This window comes from Ochotona princeps, chromosome 12, assembly GCF_030435755.1.
Source record: "Ochotona princeps isolate mOchPri1 chromosome 12, mOchPri1.hap1, whole genome shotgun sequence".
Taxonomy (NCBI): domain Eukaryota; kingdom Metazoa; phylum Chordata; class Mammalia; order Lagomorpha; family Ochotonidae; genus Ochotona; species Ochotona princeps.
In genome coordinates this window covers 67,367,450-67,387,278 of record NC_080843.1, presented here as the reverse complement: position 1 = coordinate 67,387,278, position 19,829 = coordinate 67,367,450, and the positions used below count along the sequence as shown (strand labels likewise).

At 43.4% G+C, this 19,829-nt stretch overlaps 1 protein-coding gene across 3 annotated transcripts in view; it reads right to left on the bottom strand.

Annotated features, from left to right (window-relative positions):
- The window catches only part of ZDHHC20 (zinc finger DHHC-type palmitoyltransferase 20), an 88,921-nt gene that overhangs the window by 28,558 nt on the left and 40,534 nt on the right, over nucleotides 1-19,829 (bottom strand). For all 3 annotated transcript variants that reach the window (XR_009246434.1, XM_058670981.1, XM_058670982.1), the window contains exons 2-4: nucleotides 18,268-18,294; nucleotides 13,864-13,967; nucleotides 8,644-8,764 (exon numbers count right to left, since the gene is read on the bottom strand). Coding sequence is in view for 2 of the 3 variants with exons in the window: in XM_058670981.1 (XP_058526964.1) it covers nucleotides 8,644-8,764; nucleotides 13,864-13,967; nucleotides 18,268-18,294 (252 nt within the window). In the remaining variant the exon portion in view is untranslated. The remainder of the gene's footprint in view (nucleotides 1-8,643; nucleotides 8,765-13,863; nucleotides 13,968-18,267; nucleotides 18,295-19,829) is intronic.

Here is a 19,829-nt window from a genome sequence, read left to right as displayed (position 1 = left end):
ACAAATATAGTCATATTGTAAGAGGCAAAAAATAGTGACAGAAAACAAACAGAAAACAAACTAGGAAGATTAGAAAATGGATGGCCACGGGTGAACACAGCTGGATAAGCTGGCCACTTATGACACTGGCATCCCGTGAAGGCGGACTTGGGTCCTGTCCACTTCTGGCCAGCTTTCTGATAACACACCTGGAAAAGCAATGGAAGACGGCCAAGTGCGTGGGTTCCCATCACTCGGGGGCAAGAGCCCAGTGGAGTTCTTGGCTCCTACTCTGGCCTGGCCCAGACCTGGCTATGGTGGCCACCTGAGGAGTGAACCAGTAGATGCAAGATATCTGTCTCCCTCCCTCTCTTTTTCTCTCTCCCTCCTTCCCCATCTCCCCTTCTTTCTCTAGAACTTTCTCTTTCAAATACATAAAATTAAAAAGTTTTCAAATGTATCGACAACTATCACAGAGAACACCCAGAATCACTGAACGTACAACTACTGAAGGCCTTAGTGAGGTAGCCTGTAGGGATCATGGAGAAATTCCTGCCAATCAGGGACTCAGACAGAATACAGTCAGAAGGTAAGAGGAACACAAATAACCACATGGCAGAGATTCGTGGACTGCAAGGTAAGAATCGGAGATGGTCGGAATAGATTTTTTTTTTAATTTTCTTTTTATTTTTGACAATCTTTACATAGTTAATCAGGGCACAAAGGTTCAAGGGTGGGTAAGACTATTATTTCCACATTTTTTTTCTGTACCTGGGGTAAAGGGGGAGGTAAAAGGAGAAGCCCCACCAGTCTCCCAACCACCTCAGGCCCCTGATATGGGGCACACTCCGAGGGTCCTACTTAAGTGGTTTTGATGGTTCAACAGTTATGAATTGCTGCCAATCTCGCCACTCCAAGCACGATGAGGTCGTTGAAGAATCCACTGATTGACATAGTCCATCTTAGAGTCTCCATTTGCCCTGTTTTTCACTGCCAACATAAGGCTGGGGTAGTTGATTGATTTGTTCTGTCCTCTGTCATTTTATGGTTAGGGTTCTGAGTCTGGCAGTTCGATTGGGGAGATCCCTAAAGAAACTCTGAGGTATTCCCAGACCAGGTTCTTGTGTGTACTTGCAAGTACTGGTCCTGGTAGAGTCCATCGCGCCAATCAGCTGGTGGTTGCAATTGCTGGGTTGGTTCTGTTTCCAGCCCTGTCTTCCACTGGAACCAATGGGTGTTGCAGTCCAGTCTGGTTCTGCCCACCATACACTCGAACCTCACATAAACCAGTGGAAGCTGCAGCCTAGTCAGAGCGACCCACAATAACCCCCACCAGGCCCACCCCCTGCCCTGGTTCCCATGCTTGCCAGTATGTACAGCAGACTAGTCCAGTCTGTCCTACATCCCATTTAGCTCTTCTGCATGTCAGTGAAGCCTAGTTCAACCTAACCAGCTCCACTATCCACCCACACACATGCTAACGAGTGCCTTTCTGTCTAGCCACCCCTGCTCCTGTCCAGTGGGAGTAGTAACCCAAGAGATAGGAGCCCACTATTTCCCTTCTAGGCCACTCCCACTCCCTGACTGTGCACTCTTCGGGTGGTTCTGTACTAACTTGACAGAATTAGCCCCCAGTGCCAGCTTCTGCCAGCTGATGCTGCGGCTAAGCCCAACCACCCCTCACCCATTCCAATTTATTCTTGCACCAGTAGGAACAATCAGCCCAGCCTGGCTTTTCCCTGATCTAGTCCACATGAGGCACACAGGAGTTGTAGCCCTGCTTAGTCTGGTCTGTCCCCATCCCAGCTCGCTCTCCAGTGGGAGTAGCTGTCCAGCAGGGGAGCACCCCCACATTCCCTCTGCTGGCTCTGCCCCTTCCCTCCCTGGTTCTCACGTGTGCTGGTTGGGCACTGCGGCCACATCCGGTACAGGTCACCTCACCTCGGCATTCCGTAATGTGTACTGGTTTTTGTCGCATCCGAATCTGGCTCGACCCACACTCTGTTCTGGTGCTTGGATTTGCCAGTGGGTGATGTGAACTGATTCAGCCTGGTCTGCCCCCGACCCTTGCCAAATGTATGCCAGTGGAAAACTTTCCATGGCCTGTTCTGGGATGTTTCCTATCATGCTTCTTGCGCTTACCTGCAGGGATTGTGTCCTGCCAGAGGAGTTGCCCAGGCTCCTCCATCAGAACCCCTCCCAGTGCCAGATTTCAAGCATATCGGTGGGTCCACGAGCCAGTCCTACTCAGTTCACCTCCTGTCCTAGCAGGAACAGTGGTCTTTCCTGACTGGCCTTCAAACCAATCTGGTTCTTGTTGTTGGATGTTTCAGCCCAGCCATGGCTCGTCCATACCCACATACGGCTCACACATGGCTCAGTAGGGGCTGAGACCTAGCCTAGTCCATCCTACATCTACCCTGGTCCTCCAGAGCACAAGATGGTGTTGCAGTCTGGCCCGGCTTGGTGTGTCTAGTCCCAGTCCAACACTTGTGTCAAGGGAGACTACAACCATACCCTGATCAGAATACAGCCCCTATTCCAGCTCCCGTGCTCCTTGGTGGGAACCTCAACCCAGCTAGGGTGTACCCTTAGCTCCCAACCAGGCCTGTTCCTAGCCATGGATCACATGCATGCCAGTGGTTGCTCTGACTCAGCTTGTCACAGCCCCTCATTTGTCTCGGCCTCTGCCTTACACACTGCGGTTTGGCGTCCCTGGCACACGCAGACCAGTAGGTGTAAGATTCTAGCTTGGCATGATCTGCACTCCATCCTGATTTCTATTTTGGCTTGTGAGCTAAGGTTTGCTCAGTCCTGCCCGGTACACCCCATTCCATTACCAACCCACACATTAGCCATCTGTTGGAGCTACTTTGCCCATCTTGTCTGACCCCCAGGTCTGGATCATGTGTTCAGCAGCAGAAGCTATGACCTGCCAGGGAGTTTCTCAAGTTCCTCCACTTGACCTACTCCCAGACCCAGTTCTCATACATGTCAGTGGGTTTTAGGCCAGTGTCCGGCATAGTCTGGCCTTCTGTTTGGCCTTGTATGAGCTGGTGAATGTTGCAGACCAGCCCACCCCACACCCTATTCAGGATGCACATTCGGGTGCTGCTGCCTTGACTAGTCCAGACTGTTGTCGGTTCCTTTACTGGTGAGTGATGGCAGGCTCCTTGGTCACACCTAGCTTAGTCAATCACCACCCCAACTCTTGAAGTAACCAATGGGGCTAGTATTTCCACAGCATTTGGCCCATACAACCCCCACAGAATCTACCCCTAGGTATGGTTCTCTCGTGTGCTACTTAATGTCATGGCCCTGCCTAATGTGACCCCTCTCCTGATCCATCATCATGTCAGGTAATAGGAAATGATCCTGCTAGACAAGCCCCGTGCCTTAGCTTTTGCATGGACTGGTGTTCGGTGGTCAGCATTGTTCAGTTATTACAAGTTCTACACAGGACTCAAAGGAGGCTGGTATATCAGTCTTATCCATAAAGATCATCTGGTCCCTCTCCTTCCAACCTACCAGGTCTCATTACCCTCACTTACCTTCAAAGGAAAAGTTACTCTGTTGTTGGGAGTCTTCAGGATTAATTCACATCCGGAAGCACAGTGGGCTCAACATGGAGCTACCATGAAGGGAGCAGCCTCTGGAGATCAGGCAGGCCCGGGGACAGATAACCGTGTATACGTGGTGGCTGGAATTGGGGCTCTCGTACAGAATAGATTTTAAATGTCACTTCTTGGGGCAGTCACTGGCACAGCAGAAAAGACTGGACTCTTGCATCCCACATAGGAATGCCTGGTTCAAGCCCCGATTCTGGTACCGATTCCGGCTTTCTGTGAACATGCACCCTGGCAGGCAGCAGGCAGCGGGGTGTAGTCAGATACCCGCCATCCAATGGGAGACCTGACTGACTTCCAGGATCCTGGCTTTGGTTCTGTCCCAACCCTGGCTTTCGTGGGAATTCCGGGAGTGAACCAGCAGATGCAAGATCTCTTGCCTTGTAAGTGCTACACTGCTGGGAGAAAAATAGCCAAAAGCTGGTGGGCATTCTGGGCCTGGTTAGTGCCAAATCTGTGTTAACTCTGCCAGTGTGCCATAATAGTTGCTTATTCTAGTTTTTTTCTTTTGATGCACTACCCTATTCCCCAGGCATGCCGAGTGTTGCCGGGGGGTGATGGCGGCTGCAGATTGCCTGGGCAAGGGATTCTGGGGATGTGTGCTGGAGTGGGGATGGCATGTTTGACAGGGGAGGAGTGACTTCTGAAGACTTCCACGGACTGGGCCACTGCACTCACAGGTTGGCAGGAGAGCTGAAATGGGGTGATTTAGAGGAGGGAAACTGAAAGGTGTGTCTGGGTCAGGCCAAGGCACCCACTCATTCAGGGGACCTGGTCTGGGCTAAGTAGCACTGCCTGCCAATGCACGCAAAAGCTGGGGCTGGGGGATATGCTTAGGTGGCTAGGCCACAGTATCCATCAGCGAATGAGAGAACTGGATCTGGGGGCAGATTCTGTAGCGGATTTGTGGGCTCACCTCTGTGGAACAGCAGAACCACCAATCTATGTGGTAACAGGCCAAGTCAGGTTACACTGTGAAATTCATCAACATACGTGGGAACTAGGGCTAGGAGGAGGTCAGGCTGCACCAGGCCACAGTGGCTGCCAGCACACGCTAAGACCAGAACTGAGGGAAGACCCCCGTGAAACAGGGCTGTGGCACCTGCTGGCATGTTTTGAGATCCAGGGCTGGGAACTGGCCTGCTAGAGGAACTCAGGGAACTCCGCTGCTAGGCTGCGGTTCATGCTGATGAGCATGGCAGCCAGAGCTGGGGGCAAGCCAGGCTGGGCTGCAGCACCTGCTGGCATACATGTAGGCTGGGGCTGGAGGTGAACTGGACTGAGCTGGGATGCTACACCAGCTAGCAAGAGCTGGGACTGGGGGCAGGCCTGACTAAGTCAGGCTGCAGCACCTGCAGGCAAATGCCAAGACTGGGGGTGGGGATCTCAGACTGGTACCCATCAGCACACATAAGACCCATGGCTGGAAGTAGACCTGGTAGGGGAACTTTGGGAACTCCCTTGCTGGGCTGCTGCTTCTACTGGTGAGTGTGAGAACTGAGACTGGGAGCAGAACAGACTCATCACATCAGTAAGTTTAATAAAACTGCTGCACATCAAGACCAATGCAAAACCTGCTGGTGTGCATGACAGCAAGAATAGGTACAGGCTGGCTGGGCTAGGCTGCAAAGTGCTGGAACTGGGTGCGAGTCATGTTAGGCTGGGCCAAAGTACTCCCTGACAAGTGCAAGAATGGAGGTTGGGAGTGGGCCTGGGTAGGGAAACGATACTTCTCTGCTAATGCTGCAGTTCCCACTGCATAGCATAAGAGCCAAGGCTGGTGGCACACTAGGCTGGATAAGACAGCAGTACCCACTGGCACACATGTTGGCTGGGCATGGGGAGGGTGAGGCTGAGCTGAGCTGCAACACCTCTGGGTGTGCACGAGAGCCAGAAGGGATGTGGGACAGATTGGGCCAGGCTGCAGCCATGCCAGTACATGCAAAAACTGGGGTTGGGAGCAGATCTGGTAGACTATAGCACCAGTTGGGGTGTGTGTGTGAAGACTGGGCCTATGGTGGGCTGCAGCACCCACTGGTTCCTGTAAGAGATGGGACTAGGGGTGGAACTGACCAGGCAGCTGCATTCACTGATATATGCAGATAATAAACTAAACCTGACCTTGCACTGGCTGCTGTAACAAGAGTCAAGTCTGAGGTCCCCACAGGCGAGGTTTCTTGGGATCTCCAAAGCTAGATTTCTGGACTCAAACTCTAGCCACAGGGAAAAAACACGATATATGTAGTCCAACATTGGAATGCATGTGTTGGGAATGGGCCTCCTCATTTGTAAGATGCCTGTGCAGTGAACACCATGCCCAGGTGCACATGGGGGACATGATAGCTCATCTAGGCCAGCAGAGGATGTGGAGTGCCTCGTTAGAGGATGGAGCGTAGAGCAGGTTGGACAGCTTTCCCGGCCAAGCTTTGCAGCAAGTGTTTGGGTCTGTGGATGCACTAAGATGGACTTGGTCAGCCAATAAACCAATATTTTCTCAACCTTGGTGTGGCAAAGCTGATAGCATCTCAGAACTATCAAAGCCACTCAAGAAACACCCTCACACAGTTCAGTGCAGTCTCTCCCAGGCCTGTGCCGCTGTTCCTGGAACAAAGACATTTCTGTTACCTTTTGCCACTCTTTTGGTAACCAAAAGGCCTGATTTCTTCCATACAGATTTCTGTAATTAAGTTTTTGAAAGAATAAACAGGTATTACTTTTGCAGGAAAAAAGAAAGAGCGTTTGGAATTCTAAGTAGCAGAAATGCAGAATAATGCAGCACTCAAGAAGACAGACTCCTCATGGATGTCAGAGAGGCGACAAGAAGCCCAGGCCTGGTCCCTCGGGGCCTCGGGCCACCTCGCCGGGCCCCATGCTTTAAAATAGGCACAAACCAAGGACTTCTCTTAGTTGCCACAGGATGAGATACTCACTGGATGAAATTTTTTTTTAAATTAAAGATTTATTAGTTTTATTGGAAAGGCAGATGTACAGAGAGGAGGAGAGACAGAGAGGAAGGGTGCAGGGTCCCAAGGCTTAGGGCCGTCCTCTCCTGTTTTCCCAGGCCACAGGCAGGGAGCTGGATGGGAAGTGGAGCTGCCGGGATTAGAACCGGCACCCATATGGGATCTCTGCGCGTTCAAGGTGAGGACCTTAACCATTACGCTATCGCGCCATGCCCTTTTTTAAGACATTTATTTGACAGACAAGGTGACACAGTGGGAAGAAGAGATACAGAGATCTTCCATCTTCTGGTTTACTGCTCAAACGGCCACTATGGCTATGGCTGGTCCTAGCAGAAGCCAGAGCCTAGAGCTCTGCGTCTTCCAGGGATCTGGCAGGAGTCTAAGTACTTGGGGCATCTTCTGCACATTAACAGGAAGCTGGGCCTGAAGCAGAGCCGCAAGCAGAGCCTGCGAGAGCAGCAGAGGACGGCCCAAGCATTTAGATCCCTGCACTCATTCAGGAGATGTTCATAAAGTTTCTGAAATTGTAGACCTTGAGCTGAAAACACCTGACCCACAAAACTGCAATTGGTAATAATTAAAACTAATTATTTTAACTTCACAGAAAATTATTTTAGAATTAGTGATCATTTATTGTAAATGGAATAAATATACTAGGAATTTATTATTACATATACAAATTTATACCAAGTACTTTATGTGTATTGTGGATGCCATCCCAGTTTTGAAAAAAGGAAAATAAGGCTTAGAAAAATGAAGTGACTTGCACTGCACTAGTAATGAAAAAACAACAACAAAAAAACCCCACATAATTTGGTCTGTAATCATGCTTTCATTCTGTATCTTAATATATTCATTATGCAAAAGATTTTATAAATGTATTAAAGGTGAGAAGTCCAAGAACCCCTCCTCCCAAAGCTTTAAATTGTCTGCAGCCACACAAAGGTAAAGATCCTTCCATTTCAACTTGAAGTTGAGAAGCCCACTGGGTTCTGAGTCAGAGCACCTGGATTCAATTCCCAGTCTCCTCACCTATTACCTGTACGACCTTGACCAAGGTACTTCACCTGTGTCCCAGTGTCTTCACCTGTAAAATAGTGACTAGAGTATCTTCCTGACACAGCCTGTTGTGTAAACAGAGTAATTGTCATGCTGAGATTATTTTGTTATTTGAACCAATTAATCAGGAATACAATACAAAACAGCTGTCCCTCCTGGGCTACTCCCCTTTGTGAGGCTAAAGCCCGAGGCAAGGCAGCAGCCACAGCAGCCATGACCTCAATGCTGCTGCAGAGGGACCACTGCGCTGGCTCGCAGAGGGCCGCCTCCATCACTGAACAAGTTTCTTCCTCCCTGGTCTTCGCCTGCCTTCCCCTGTGTACACAGTCTTGATTTTCTTCCGTGCTCATGACACATGACATTCAGATTCAGACCAAAATTTCCAAATAATGGTTTACTAAGAGGACTTGCTAAAATTTTAGCCATATGGCTGAAGGAAGAAAATGAGCAGAGGAAAGTGAGACCATCCAGGCCTGCTGAGGTCTTGGCCACACCTTCAGGTGGGCGGCACCAGCATTGCCCACCCATTTTATAATTATGAGACCACCAATGGGGAACATCTTACCTGTAGGTTCCCCGCCCAACAAGGAGGGGTCAGGGAAGGCATAAAATCCCAAGACCCTTCCTCAAACCTTTGGTGTCTCTCTCTCCCTCCTCTTTAGAGGCACCCCTCCTCCCGGCTCTTCGGAGGTGCTTTCCCCTTCTTCCTTCCCTGCTCACCTGGTCCCTTCGCAAATAAACTTATCTGTTTGCAACAGATTCCCGGCTTTTTATTTCTATACTAAGCTGAGGAAAGAACCCACTGGGCATTCCTGGTAACAGAAAGGTTTATATCAAAGTATGTCTCTTAAATAAATTCTGTGAATTTTTCTATTTGTGTATCTAAAAACTAGAGAAGATACAGAAAACAGGAAAATCTTGCTCTTGAAGAAGTGCGTGGCAATCGCAAACCATGAAAGCATGGTTTAACCATATTTCTAGAACTCTGTGGAAAGTTTAAGATTTGCACTTCTTACCTCTTGAAGCTGATGTTGTATAGATGGGTAAGTCTCGTGCTACTCGTCTCAAAATTTCTTGCTGCCTTTCTTGGCTGAATTCCTTCTCATAACGCTCCTTCTCAGCATTTGACAAGTAGAACTACAGAAAGGAAAGAGAACTATCAGAAACTTTGAATCCTACTATGTTATCTATAAAAAATGCTATCAACAACAACAAACAAAAACCCTTGCATTTTGTTTTATTTAGGTAAATCTTATCTTCAAACTTCTTTAAGAAGATAAATCTAGTAGGTTTTAATCAAAACTACATACCTTTGAAAGATTAAAAACTATTGACATATATAGTCATAATGGCAAAGACATAACATATGTATTCTGCATCTTTGTTTTTAAACTTCCTGTACAAGAAAAAGGTTTAATACACACTTTCTGTCAGGAAAAACATTTTTGTCTAAAAGTTACTACCAAGAAACTTTCCGTTTTTGGAAACATGTTCAAAGATTGACTTCTTTTGGGTAACAGGCTAAGTTAAGAATAAATGGATCCCAGCATTTTCTGGTCAAATGATTCACTGTTAGCAACGTCATTCTTTTATCATCGTTATCCTTCAGGAAGGTTCATTTGCAGGGACAGCTCCTCCAGCACTGTCAAACAGTGCCAGCATCAGCACATCTTCCTTTGCTCGAGGAGAGACTACGCCCACAGACCAGCTGCACTTCTGCATGCTGGTTCCCCACACATGGCCATGTTCGCCTTTTCCCTACCATAGAGCTGTTTAACTGCTATTCCTTTCCTGTGTTCTCCCCTCATCTCAAAGGCCCTCTTTTTCACGTCTGGATTTCATGGAACCAGGAGCTTGACACTCCCATGAGGCTATTTAAATACATGGCTTTCTTTTCTTAACTAAGAATGGCTTGAGGCTTGGCTCTTGATTTTTTTTTTTTGTTAATATCTTATTAATGTTGTTGCTCAATGTTCATTTACTTGTAATGTTTTGCATTAAAAGTCCTAAGGAATCAAGACTGGAATTTTATCTTTTCATATTGAAGTGTATTTTAGTGTGTTCACCTGCTAACTCAAATCCTTTCCTTTTGCTGCGCCATCATTGATAAAGTATTAGCTTTACCAATGTAATTTATTCTGTCATAAATGAAGCTAGAGCTTGGTGTAATAGAGGGAGCTCTAGGAATTTTGAGATTTCAGAATTTTTCGCAGAGCTGATATTAAAATACAGGTCCTTTTGGGTTCTACTCCAGCAAGTTTTCCTCTATATTGCCAAAGTAGAAGAAATACTCTTGCTAAATGCAAGCTGACTAAAGTCAATTTAGATTATCTTGCTTGGTACCCACCATCAAGCAGCCAGGATGCAAAGCTATCAAAATCACTCTATCTTAAAAGTGTCAAGGACTGTGGAGGTCACTTGCATAATCTCCCAACACAGACAGAGCCATCCTCTCTTCAATATTTTCAGAGACAGAAATATTTGCTACTTTGTAAGATAGCTCATTCACTTATGAAACATACTGTGCTCATTAGCAAGTTTTTCCCTGGCAACTCTCTGGAACACTCCTAGAAGTTAGTGTACAAATCACACGGTATGTTAAGTATGTGTTTTAATATGAAAATTTCTCATCAAAATTCACAGGTTCTTTGTAAAATCTCAATAGATTTCTCTGGGCTGTCTTATTCTTAGAATGCAGGAGTATCCCTAACCTTCCTTATCCTTATTTTGTTACTTTCACTCAAGAAGAACTATTTACGCATTACTTATGCAATGTTTTCAATAGTCATTACTACTGGCAATGGATTAAATCTAAGTGTTATTGGATTTAGAGATGAAGAAATGAATGATTGTGCTACCTTAGGGTTCACCAAGTTTGACTTAGGGTTTATTTCTGAAAACACAAGCATCCAACTAAAGACTGGCATATTTATTAGTGTTGAATGAAGGTACACATAACAGGCAGCATGTTGTAGGCATCTCTCTGAAGGAATGACATACACGTCCCCCAAGAGACATGTACTAGAACCTTTACAGCAGCTCCATTGTAATTAAAACAGGAGATTTAGCCTAGCATTTAACATGCCCCTATCTCTCATCAGATTTCTTGGGTTCAAATCCTAGTTCCACTGCCCATGTAGACGCTGGGAAGTAACAGGTGCAGGTGATGGCTCAGAAAGCTAGGTCTCTGCCCCACTGAAAGACCCAGACTGACTTCCTGACTCCTTGTGTAGCTCGGTGTCCCAGGCTACTGCAGGCACCTGTGGAGTGAACCACCAGACGAGGGTGTGCTTGTGTGTCACTTGGGCTCATTTACTCTTTCTCTCAATAAGTAAACACAATTTTTTGAAATTGATACCAGAATTCTATTTTTCATTCAAAATCAAACAGAATTTACAGTATGGGATGTCATTATTACTTTGGCGTTAAGCTGATTCCATTTAAACGTCTATCAAATATCAATTAAGGGTCAGTGTGATTCCCGACATTAGGGATCCAGAGATGAATGAAAACAACCCTCATCTTCAAGAACGTTATCATAACCTAGTAAGAATTATAAAATATGAATCAGCATAAGCACAATATTAACAGTACATGATCATGTATGATAACAACTCCCTTGAGAGGCAGTGGGAGCTGTTCTTGAAGGAAGTGGTGTCCAGCTCATTCACCATGCCTTCACTCAAGTCTACCAACCTGCTGACTACACAGAAGGCTTCATTCTAGACAATGAAGATACAGCAGTAAATAACAAATATTTTTCCTTTTTGAAAGTTACTAGAAGAGATACTTACAGAGCTGCTGGCTTAAACTCCACTTCCACAGAGACAACTACTTTGGCCAATATGATGAAATAAGCTTTCACTATTGTGCTGTCATATTGCCATGTTCTTCCTCTAAATTTAACTAATTTTCTAAGTTTTTGAGTTTACTATAATACATAACGATGTTACTTGCTTGACCACTCATCTGTCCCTCTAAAGTGGAAAGACCATGTCTGTCTTGGTTTGCTTTCTGAGTCTAGCACAGAATCCGACATCCAGTGGGTGACCATTAAAGTGCTTGCTAACTGAAAAATCCTTGTATTTATAACTTAACCTCTTTTGAAAATTTACAGTTCTTCTCTTGTCTCAATCTGTTCTCCCAGGCAGCACAATGCAAGCGCGATAGAGCACCTTGAAATCCTGTTGGCTGCCACTGGAGCTGTGCTCTGACCCTTGGGGATTTCACTCATTCAATAGCTCCTAAGCACCTGTCACATGCCAGATAGTGAGCGGCTGTGAATATGATGGGAGTGTCCTCTGACAGGACAGATGGAGCATGGCACAGCACAACCACTGGACACAGGCCTGGGGAGCTGTGAGCAGAATGGACCTAAGAGCCGGGATCACACAGCCAAAACAGAACAGAACACGCTGTTACATGGTGCTTATGTCTTCTAAGGGCTTTACCTACGCTATTCTACATATTACTAATTCCATTTACTACTAATTTTTTCGGTGCTTACTATAATCTCATGGGATATATACCGCTATCACCCTCACTTTATATAGCAAAGCAAAGTCCCTCCTAACCACAGCACTGGTATCTAACAGAAGTCTGAGTAGAGAGTGTGGGCAGTTTTGGCTACAGAATGTATATTGCTTCTTGAAAACATTAACAATTTGTTCTTCTTTTTCCATTTTTGTTTCCTGCAAGAAGAACTATTTATGTTTTACTTATGCAATGTTTTCAATAGCCATTACTATTAGCAATGGATTAAATCTGTTTTTGGATTTAGAGATGAAGAAATGAATGACTGTGCTAATTATTACTAAATTCCTGAAGAATGTAACTTAGGGTTCACCAAGTTTGACTTAGGGTTTATTTCTGAAAACACAAGCATCCAACTAAAGACTGGCATATTTACTAGTGTTGAATGAAGGTACACGTAACAGGCAGCATGTTGTAGGCATCTCTCTGAAGGAACGACATATACATCCCCCAAGGGACATGTACTAGAACCTTTACAGCAGCTCTACTGTAACAGCTCTAAACTGGAAGCTACTCAAAGCCCATCAACAGTAGACCCAGTAAATAAATCGTGTTAAACATTGCCACAGTTGAAAACCAGATGTGGATAAAGGATGTACGTTTATGTGCAACAACATGGGTGACTATCATGAACAGAATGTAATGAAAAATGTCCCAGACACATAAGCATATATGACTGTGATAGCATACAACGACACACACTGTTTAGTGCGTGTTATACAGACATGAGCAAGCTCATCCCTGCTGTCTGAAGGCAGGCAGACGATGGGGTGACCTGAAGGGAGCATGAGGGAGTTTGATGGGATGCTAGTAAGGTTCCGCTCCGTACACTGGGCTGAGTGGCAGTTACACAGCATGGTTCATGACATGTATAGCTGTGCGCATATATGCTCTTTATTACAAAGTTAACTGGAAGTTGATATTAGTTTTAACCATTTGATCTATAACATTAATACATTTTGATAAACCTAATGTGAAGGAAAACAACACTATTTACCATCATTCAACAGCAGTGTCAATCATGTGGCAGCCACTATATTAAAATATTTACCTGGATAAATTTCATTTACTTCTCACAACCATCTTTTAAAGACAGGCACAATTGTGAGCTCCATTTCTGATGACAAAACTGAAGCTCAATGTGTTAGGGCACAAACTCGGACAATTCTAACTCTAGAGAACATACGCTAAACCATCTTGCAATAATAAAGGTATCCGGAAGGAAGAATGTAGATGGTTAGACCAAGGCAGGTTAGACCACAAGTCATAAAGCTCACTCCACATAAATGTTAACCTATACATATATTTTCAAATGAAACTTCCAACTGGAAGAAATGCTAGTCACATTAAGGTGGGAAAAGAAATAGTTCTAGAAAGTTCGTTTCCCACAATCAAAATAGTTGTGCTTCACTTGTCCCATCTCTGTTAGTGCCTAACATAATACAAATGTTAAGAGGGCTTCAGACAATAAATTCTACTGAAGAAACAGCACGGCAGAAAGCATTCGCACACAGCTTCACTTCATGTCAGGAGGCTGTGTCTGAGAACGAGATGAGGACTCACATTCACAAAACAGTCACCAAGCAATTTCATGAATGGAAACAGAACAAATGCATCATGTAAAGTTTTAACAAAGGTAACAGAAGGGAAAATCATTCCATTTTCAATGACAACATTTGGTAATTTACCAACATTCAATTTACCTCGTTGGAGGGGGTAGCGGGAGATGTGAAAATTGTCATCCAATAGGACCATACAAACATAACAAAGAACAGATGGAAAGCCACAAGGTAAACAACGGTCTTTCCTGGTAAATAAAAGCAAATAACATTTCATTGAATCCAAGTGAACACAAGAAAAATCATTACATTAAAACACAATATTTGGGTCTATAGACCTAATTGAATAATTTTTTAATTAAAAAAATAGCAAAACATTAGATACATAAACTCCTTTAGCTGCAGGATACAACACTGATATGAACGAATATTCTCATCCATCTGATTTATAAGACTGAGATGAGATTTGATTTCACTAAGCTGATGAGCACAAACTAAAACAATTCCTTTATCCACTATGTTTCAAACTCTCCCTAAAGTTAATGTTTAATGACTTAACACTAACTTAAAGCAGAATCTACCACCATGAACATTAAATCTAGGAAAGTGTAAACTGAAAGCAAATGAAGTCACTACCATTGCAAATAATGAGTGAGTTTAAATAACCCCATTCCCGCATTGTCAGAAGCAAGGCTGTGCACTGCATCCCCTTGCCCAACTCTTCCTCATTTAGTGACACTGAATTTTTATTCAACTGTTTCTCTAAGAGGTTTGTGTAACACTCCAACAACTTCATCGCTGAATATCAATTCACTGATGTGACTTCAAGCTTTTTGTTGTGCTGTGCAGTTGTTAGTAGCTGGAAGAAACAGGACTTGCCTCCATGAGCAAGAACTATCTAAACCCTCTCTGGTACTGTTTAACCCTTGGTTTGGGGCGCAGCATCATAAATGCGCTGAAGATAATGCAGGCAAGCGCAAAAGCATGAGGCTCATTTTTAAAGTTCAAATCAAATGTTATTTCTTCCACAAAAAATCTTCTGTAATTATATTAGGGGTTCATTAATTCATACTGAACACCCCGAATAATTTGATTAGACTTTAATTAAGGGACTTGCTTGAACAACTGCTTAAAATGCAAAACACTTATGATAATGCCTGGTGCATAATTAACCATCACTAAACATTGGCTCCCCAGGCATCTTAGTTCTCTTCCTCAATATTGTGTTTTTTTGTTGTTGTTGTTATACATTTTCTATTTCAGTGTTTCTCAAGTTTCAATAGTGATAATTTTCAATCAGTCTGTAGGAGAATGAAAAATAGTAAAAACATCGGAGTCAAGTTTGTATAATTAACATGCATTCAATTTTAAGTACTGTCCTTCCTTCTTCCTGATGTCATTTGTCTTATATGAAACAGGTATGACAAAATACTGAGAACCTTATCAGAACCCAGCATCTTCTTTCGTAGCTGTACTGTCCGTTCCTGATTTCAGAGGCTAGGATCCCCGGTGCTCGAGTGACCCTTCAGACTTCACAGCTAACCAGCGCAAAGTGCCACTACTGCTGTTGGCTATGGGGTCACCTGGCAGTCACAGATCAGGTGCCTCTTCTCTAACCCTTAAGTCTAGCAGGTATTCTTCCAGTTTACAGATGTAAATACTGAGCCTCACAGAACTCAGTATCTTGCCCACATCATGGGGTTACGAAATGATAAAAACCAGAATTCAAACCAATATCTACTTTATAATGTCCAATATTCTTTTCAGCATGTCATCCCTAAGATTATATTTTCCTCTACTTTAAAAAAATACTTATTTTTATTGAAAGGCAGTTATACAGAAAGAGACAGAGAGAAAGATCTTCCGTCCATTGATTCACTCCCCAAGTGGTTGCAATGGCCAGTCTGAGCCAATCTGAAGCCAGGAACCAGGAGCCTCTTCCAGGTCTCCCATGTGGGTGCAGGGTCCCAAGGCTTTGGGCCGTCCTGCTTTCACAGGCCACAAGTAGGGAGCTGGATGGGAAGAAGGGTAGCCAGCACATGAACTGGCGCCCATATGGGATCCCGGCACATGCAAGATGAGGACTTTAGCTGCTAGGCTACTGCACGGGCCATTTTCCTCTTTTTAAAGCATCATCTTAATGATTTTCTTAGCCAATATTGGATGCAAACATAAATTCAAACTACCGTTTTCTTCAACTCCCAAATGTTCTCTTTTCACTTGCTCTCATACTGCTACCTGCACTGAAAATTTTGGTTTCTCCAATCTGCATTCTGTCCTCTTATCTCCAAGCTGAACCTTACAGTATACCCAACAGACTCTTAAATCACTGTTGGGCTTTTCACCTTTTTCTTAAAAAAAAGACTCATTTATTAATTTTAGAGAGTTGCACAGTAAGGGGAGTTACATAGTAAGGGGAAGGGATGAGAGATAGATCACCCATCCACTGGTTTACTCCCCAGATGGCCACAACACTGTATCAGGCTGAAATCAGGAGCTAGGAGCTTCAGCAGGGTTTCCCAAAGAGGTGCAAGGACCCAAACAGTGGGCTAACCTCTGCTGCTTTTGCCAGGCTATTAGCAGGGAGCCAGACTGGCAGTGAAACAGTTAAGACTCCATATGGCATCCGTTGTCTCAGGTAGGCCACCTGACCCACTGTGCCAACACCAGACCTGGCTTGGTTTGTTTCTCCTTTGGACAACATGTGGCAGCTTCATCACTTACTGCTATGCAACACTAAGGCTAACCTTGAGGTCACTGGGTGACTAGGGAGGATGTCATCTGCAACTGCCTCACTTTTATTTCTATTTCTCACGGATCCCCATATTCAGCCAAGCTTATCATTCCTCACCTGTACACTAGTGTACAGTTTGGAGATAAACAGTACCAGTGAGGTACTTTAAACTCAATAATTTATCTACAACGAACAGGAGTGCACAAAGCAAGGCTTATATTCTTCCGGCATTTAAAAAATAGTATAATATATTTTTAGGATATTTCTGCTCTCAGTAAGAGCAAAACAAAATGATCTGGTTAAAATTAATTTTTAAAACTAGAATGGTTAAAATTAAGCTCTTAAGTACGAGGCCTGGAATACAGTAATTATTTAACAGATATTATTAAATTATGAGTAAACAACAATAGAAAACATTGCTTTTAACTAGGCACAAATTAATGTCATCATTAATAGGCAAACTCTAACCATGAGCCAGTGGTTATTAACAATATGGAAGATGTTCCTTCACTAGGCAAACTGCGTCAAAGCTGCGAAAAATCTGAATTTATAAATGAGGAACTCTGTGTTCAAGAATCACCCAAGAAAAGCCTCCTCAAGAGACATATGAGAAAGCCCCAAGAGAGAAAACAAAAGTCCTGTAAGAACTTGTGAAATTCTCTGCTTTCGACAAATAGAAAATGGTTTCGATTTAAAAAGAAACAGGAGGAGCTGAGTTGTAGAGAAACAGGTTGACCTCCTGCCTGAGATGCTCAACACCGTATGGGCACTGGTTAAAGTCCCGGCTGCTGGCTTCGGCTCCAGCTCCCTGCTAACGCACCTGGGAAGGCAGCAGAATAGGCCCACGTGCTTGAGCCCCCACCCATGTCGGAGATCTGGAAGGAGTCCTGGCCCCTGGATAGACCCCTGCCTTTGTGGCCATTTGCAGAATGAATCAATGGATGGGAAGATCTCTTTCTTTCCCTCTCTGTCACTGTGCCTTTCAAATTAATAAAACTAGTATTTATAAATAAGCAAATAAATAGGAAAAGGGGCCTACCAAGACTGAGTCTGTGTCTGTTCTGTTGCTGAAGATCAGACTTAAAGGTAACTTGCGATGTACATGCTTAATGAGAAGAATTAACATTAACAATCACTGACTCCAACTACTTCAGAGCCTTTGGAGTTCTACAGGCCAAATCAAATCTTTACTTTAAAAACTGTGATGTCAGTGGACTTGCACACTTTTCTTAATCCCAGCTGAATTCTGATTTGAAATTTTGTTGATTTTTTCCCTCTATGTAACACATTTTTGAATAATTCCTACAAAAATTTTACTGATCTTGAACTAGTAATACAATTTACAAATCTGTGTATTCTGGTTGCTTTCATTAAATATATCTAGGTGGCAGAGTATCGTGTTCAACAAACACATCAAAAGCATCAGTTAAATTTATGGCATCAGATTCTCCTCCCCCAACCAGCCGCATCTGACATTAAGAACAAGAATGGGGAGTTCTGGCAAACATACAAGGCAGGTGAACCTAAATAAGTATTTAAGAAACAAATATGTGTGTGCTAAGTACTTCATATGATAACGGCTGCTTCCATTTTATTACCTTACATGAATAACACAAACTGAGAATATATTAAATGACAATAAACCTAACAATAACATCACCTCTTTTTTTTTTTTACTTAAGTTTTAAAAACACTTATTTTCTTTCTGAAAAATAAAAATCACAAGTGTTCATCAATAACTAGTAACTGTGTGAGTGGCAACTGAGATATAATTAACATTCTACTTTATTAAGACGAGGCTAAAAATGTCTTACCATTTTCTTCATTTCCAAAGATAGTACCTAGAATAGAAGAAAAAAGAATGAATAAATGTACTTTAAATGTTGTGTGCTAAGTTTTACCTCAGGTTAAATATTCATTTTAATATAATTGTCATAAAAAACAAAGTAGGCTCAAAAATGGAAAAATCAACATAAAATCAGATCATTCTGAAAAATTTTCAACACTGAGATACGACAAAATTTCTTATCATTAACACTCCAGTCACATTAAAAATTTTCGTAGACTTCTGTTACTTTCAAGTGAATCCACCTAATTACCTACTCATGATGTTTTCTTTAGCTCTTTCCAGAATATAGTGAATCGGGGCCTGGCGTGGTAGCGTAGCAGCTAATACCCTCACCTTGAATGCACCAGGATCCCATATGGGCACCGGCTCTAATCCTGACAGCTCCACTTTCCATCCAGCTCCCTGCCTGTGGCCTGGGAAAGCAGTGGAGGATGGCCCAAAGCCTTGAGACCCTGCACTCGTGTGGGAGACTGGGTAGAGGCTCCTGGCTCCTGGCTTTGGATCAGCTCAGCTCCAGCTATTGCAGCTGCTTGGAGGGGGTGAATCGATGGACAGAAGACCTCCTTCCCTGTTTCTCCTGCTATGTATGTGTGTGTGTGTGTGTGTGTATCTGACTTTGCAATAAAAATAAATAAGTCTTCAAAAAATATAAATGGAGAATGAATAGGACCATCTTTTATGGCACCCACTACTTATTAGTCTGTGATGTGCCCTACAGATCTTTTGGTAAAACCTGAACTCTAAAGAAATCTTTCTCTTTTAAAACCTACACAAAATAATCATACATTTTTTTTCTTCATTTTTTTTTTAACATTTTATTATTCTTATTATTGTTTTATGATACAATTCTGTAGGCTCCTGACATTTCCCTTATCCCCTCCCCAATTCCCTCCCCCCCTCACTGAGTTCCTCTATATCATTACTAAAATATAGTTCTTCATACACAGTCATATGTCCATCATTGCGGGCATGGACAATGGCAGAGAGTCCAGCATCCTATTGTCAAGATATAGTGAACAGTTTCATTGTAAGTCCACCTTTGGAAGTAGACATGCATACTGCATTGTATCCTCACATCTGGATGTTAGTCTCCATTTCACAGCTACTGTACATCCCCTTAAATGAAAAGTCATAATACAAAATCAACAATAAAGAGAAAAATAGAAATTTACAATGCCATGAAGTTAAATGACACGTTACTAGATATGACAGTCTCCATCACACAGCTACTATACATCCCCTTAAATGAAAAACCACAAAACAAAATCAACATCAGGGAGAAAAAAAAAAAACAACACCATGAAGTTAAATAACATGCTACTAAATGACTAACGTGCAGCTGAAGAAATGAAAATCAAGAAACTTCTTGAAGAAAATGATGCTACTGTATGATCTATGAGTCAGTGAATGATTAAATCAGAATAAAGTGTTTTGAAGAGATGAAACTAACAGAAAACAACAAAACCCATGCGATATAGTTTCCACTGATCTTTGTTAGTGAAGTGTGTCTCTTCTTGACAATAAATA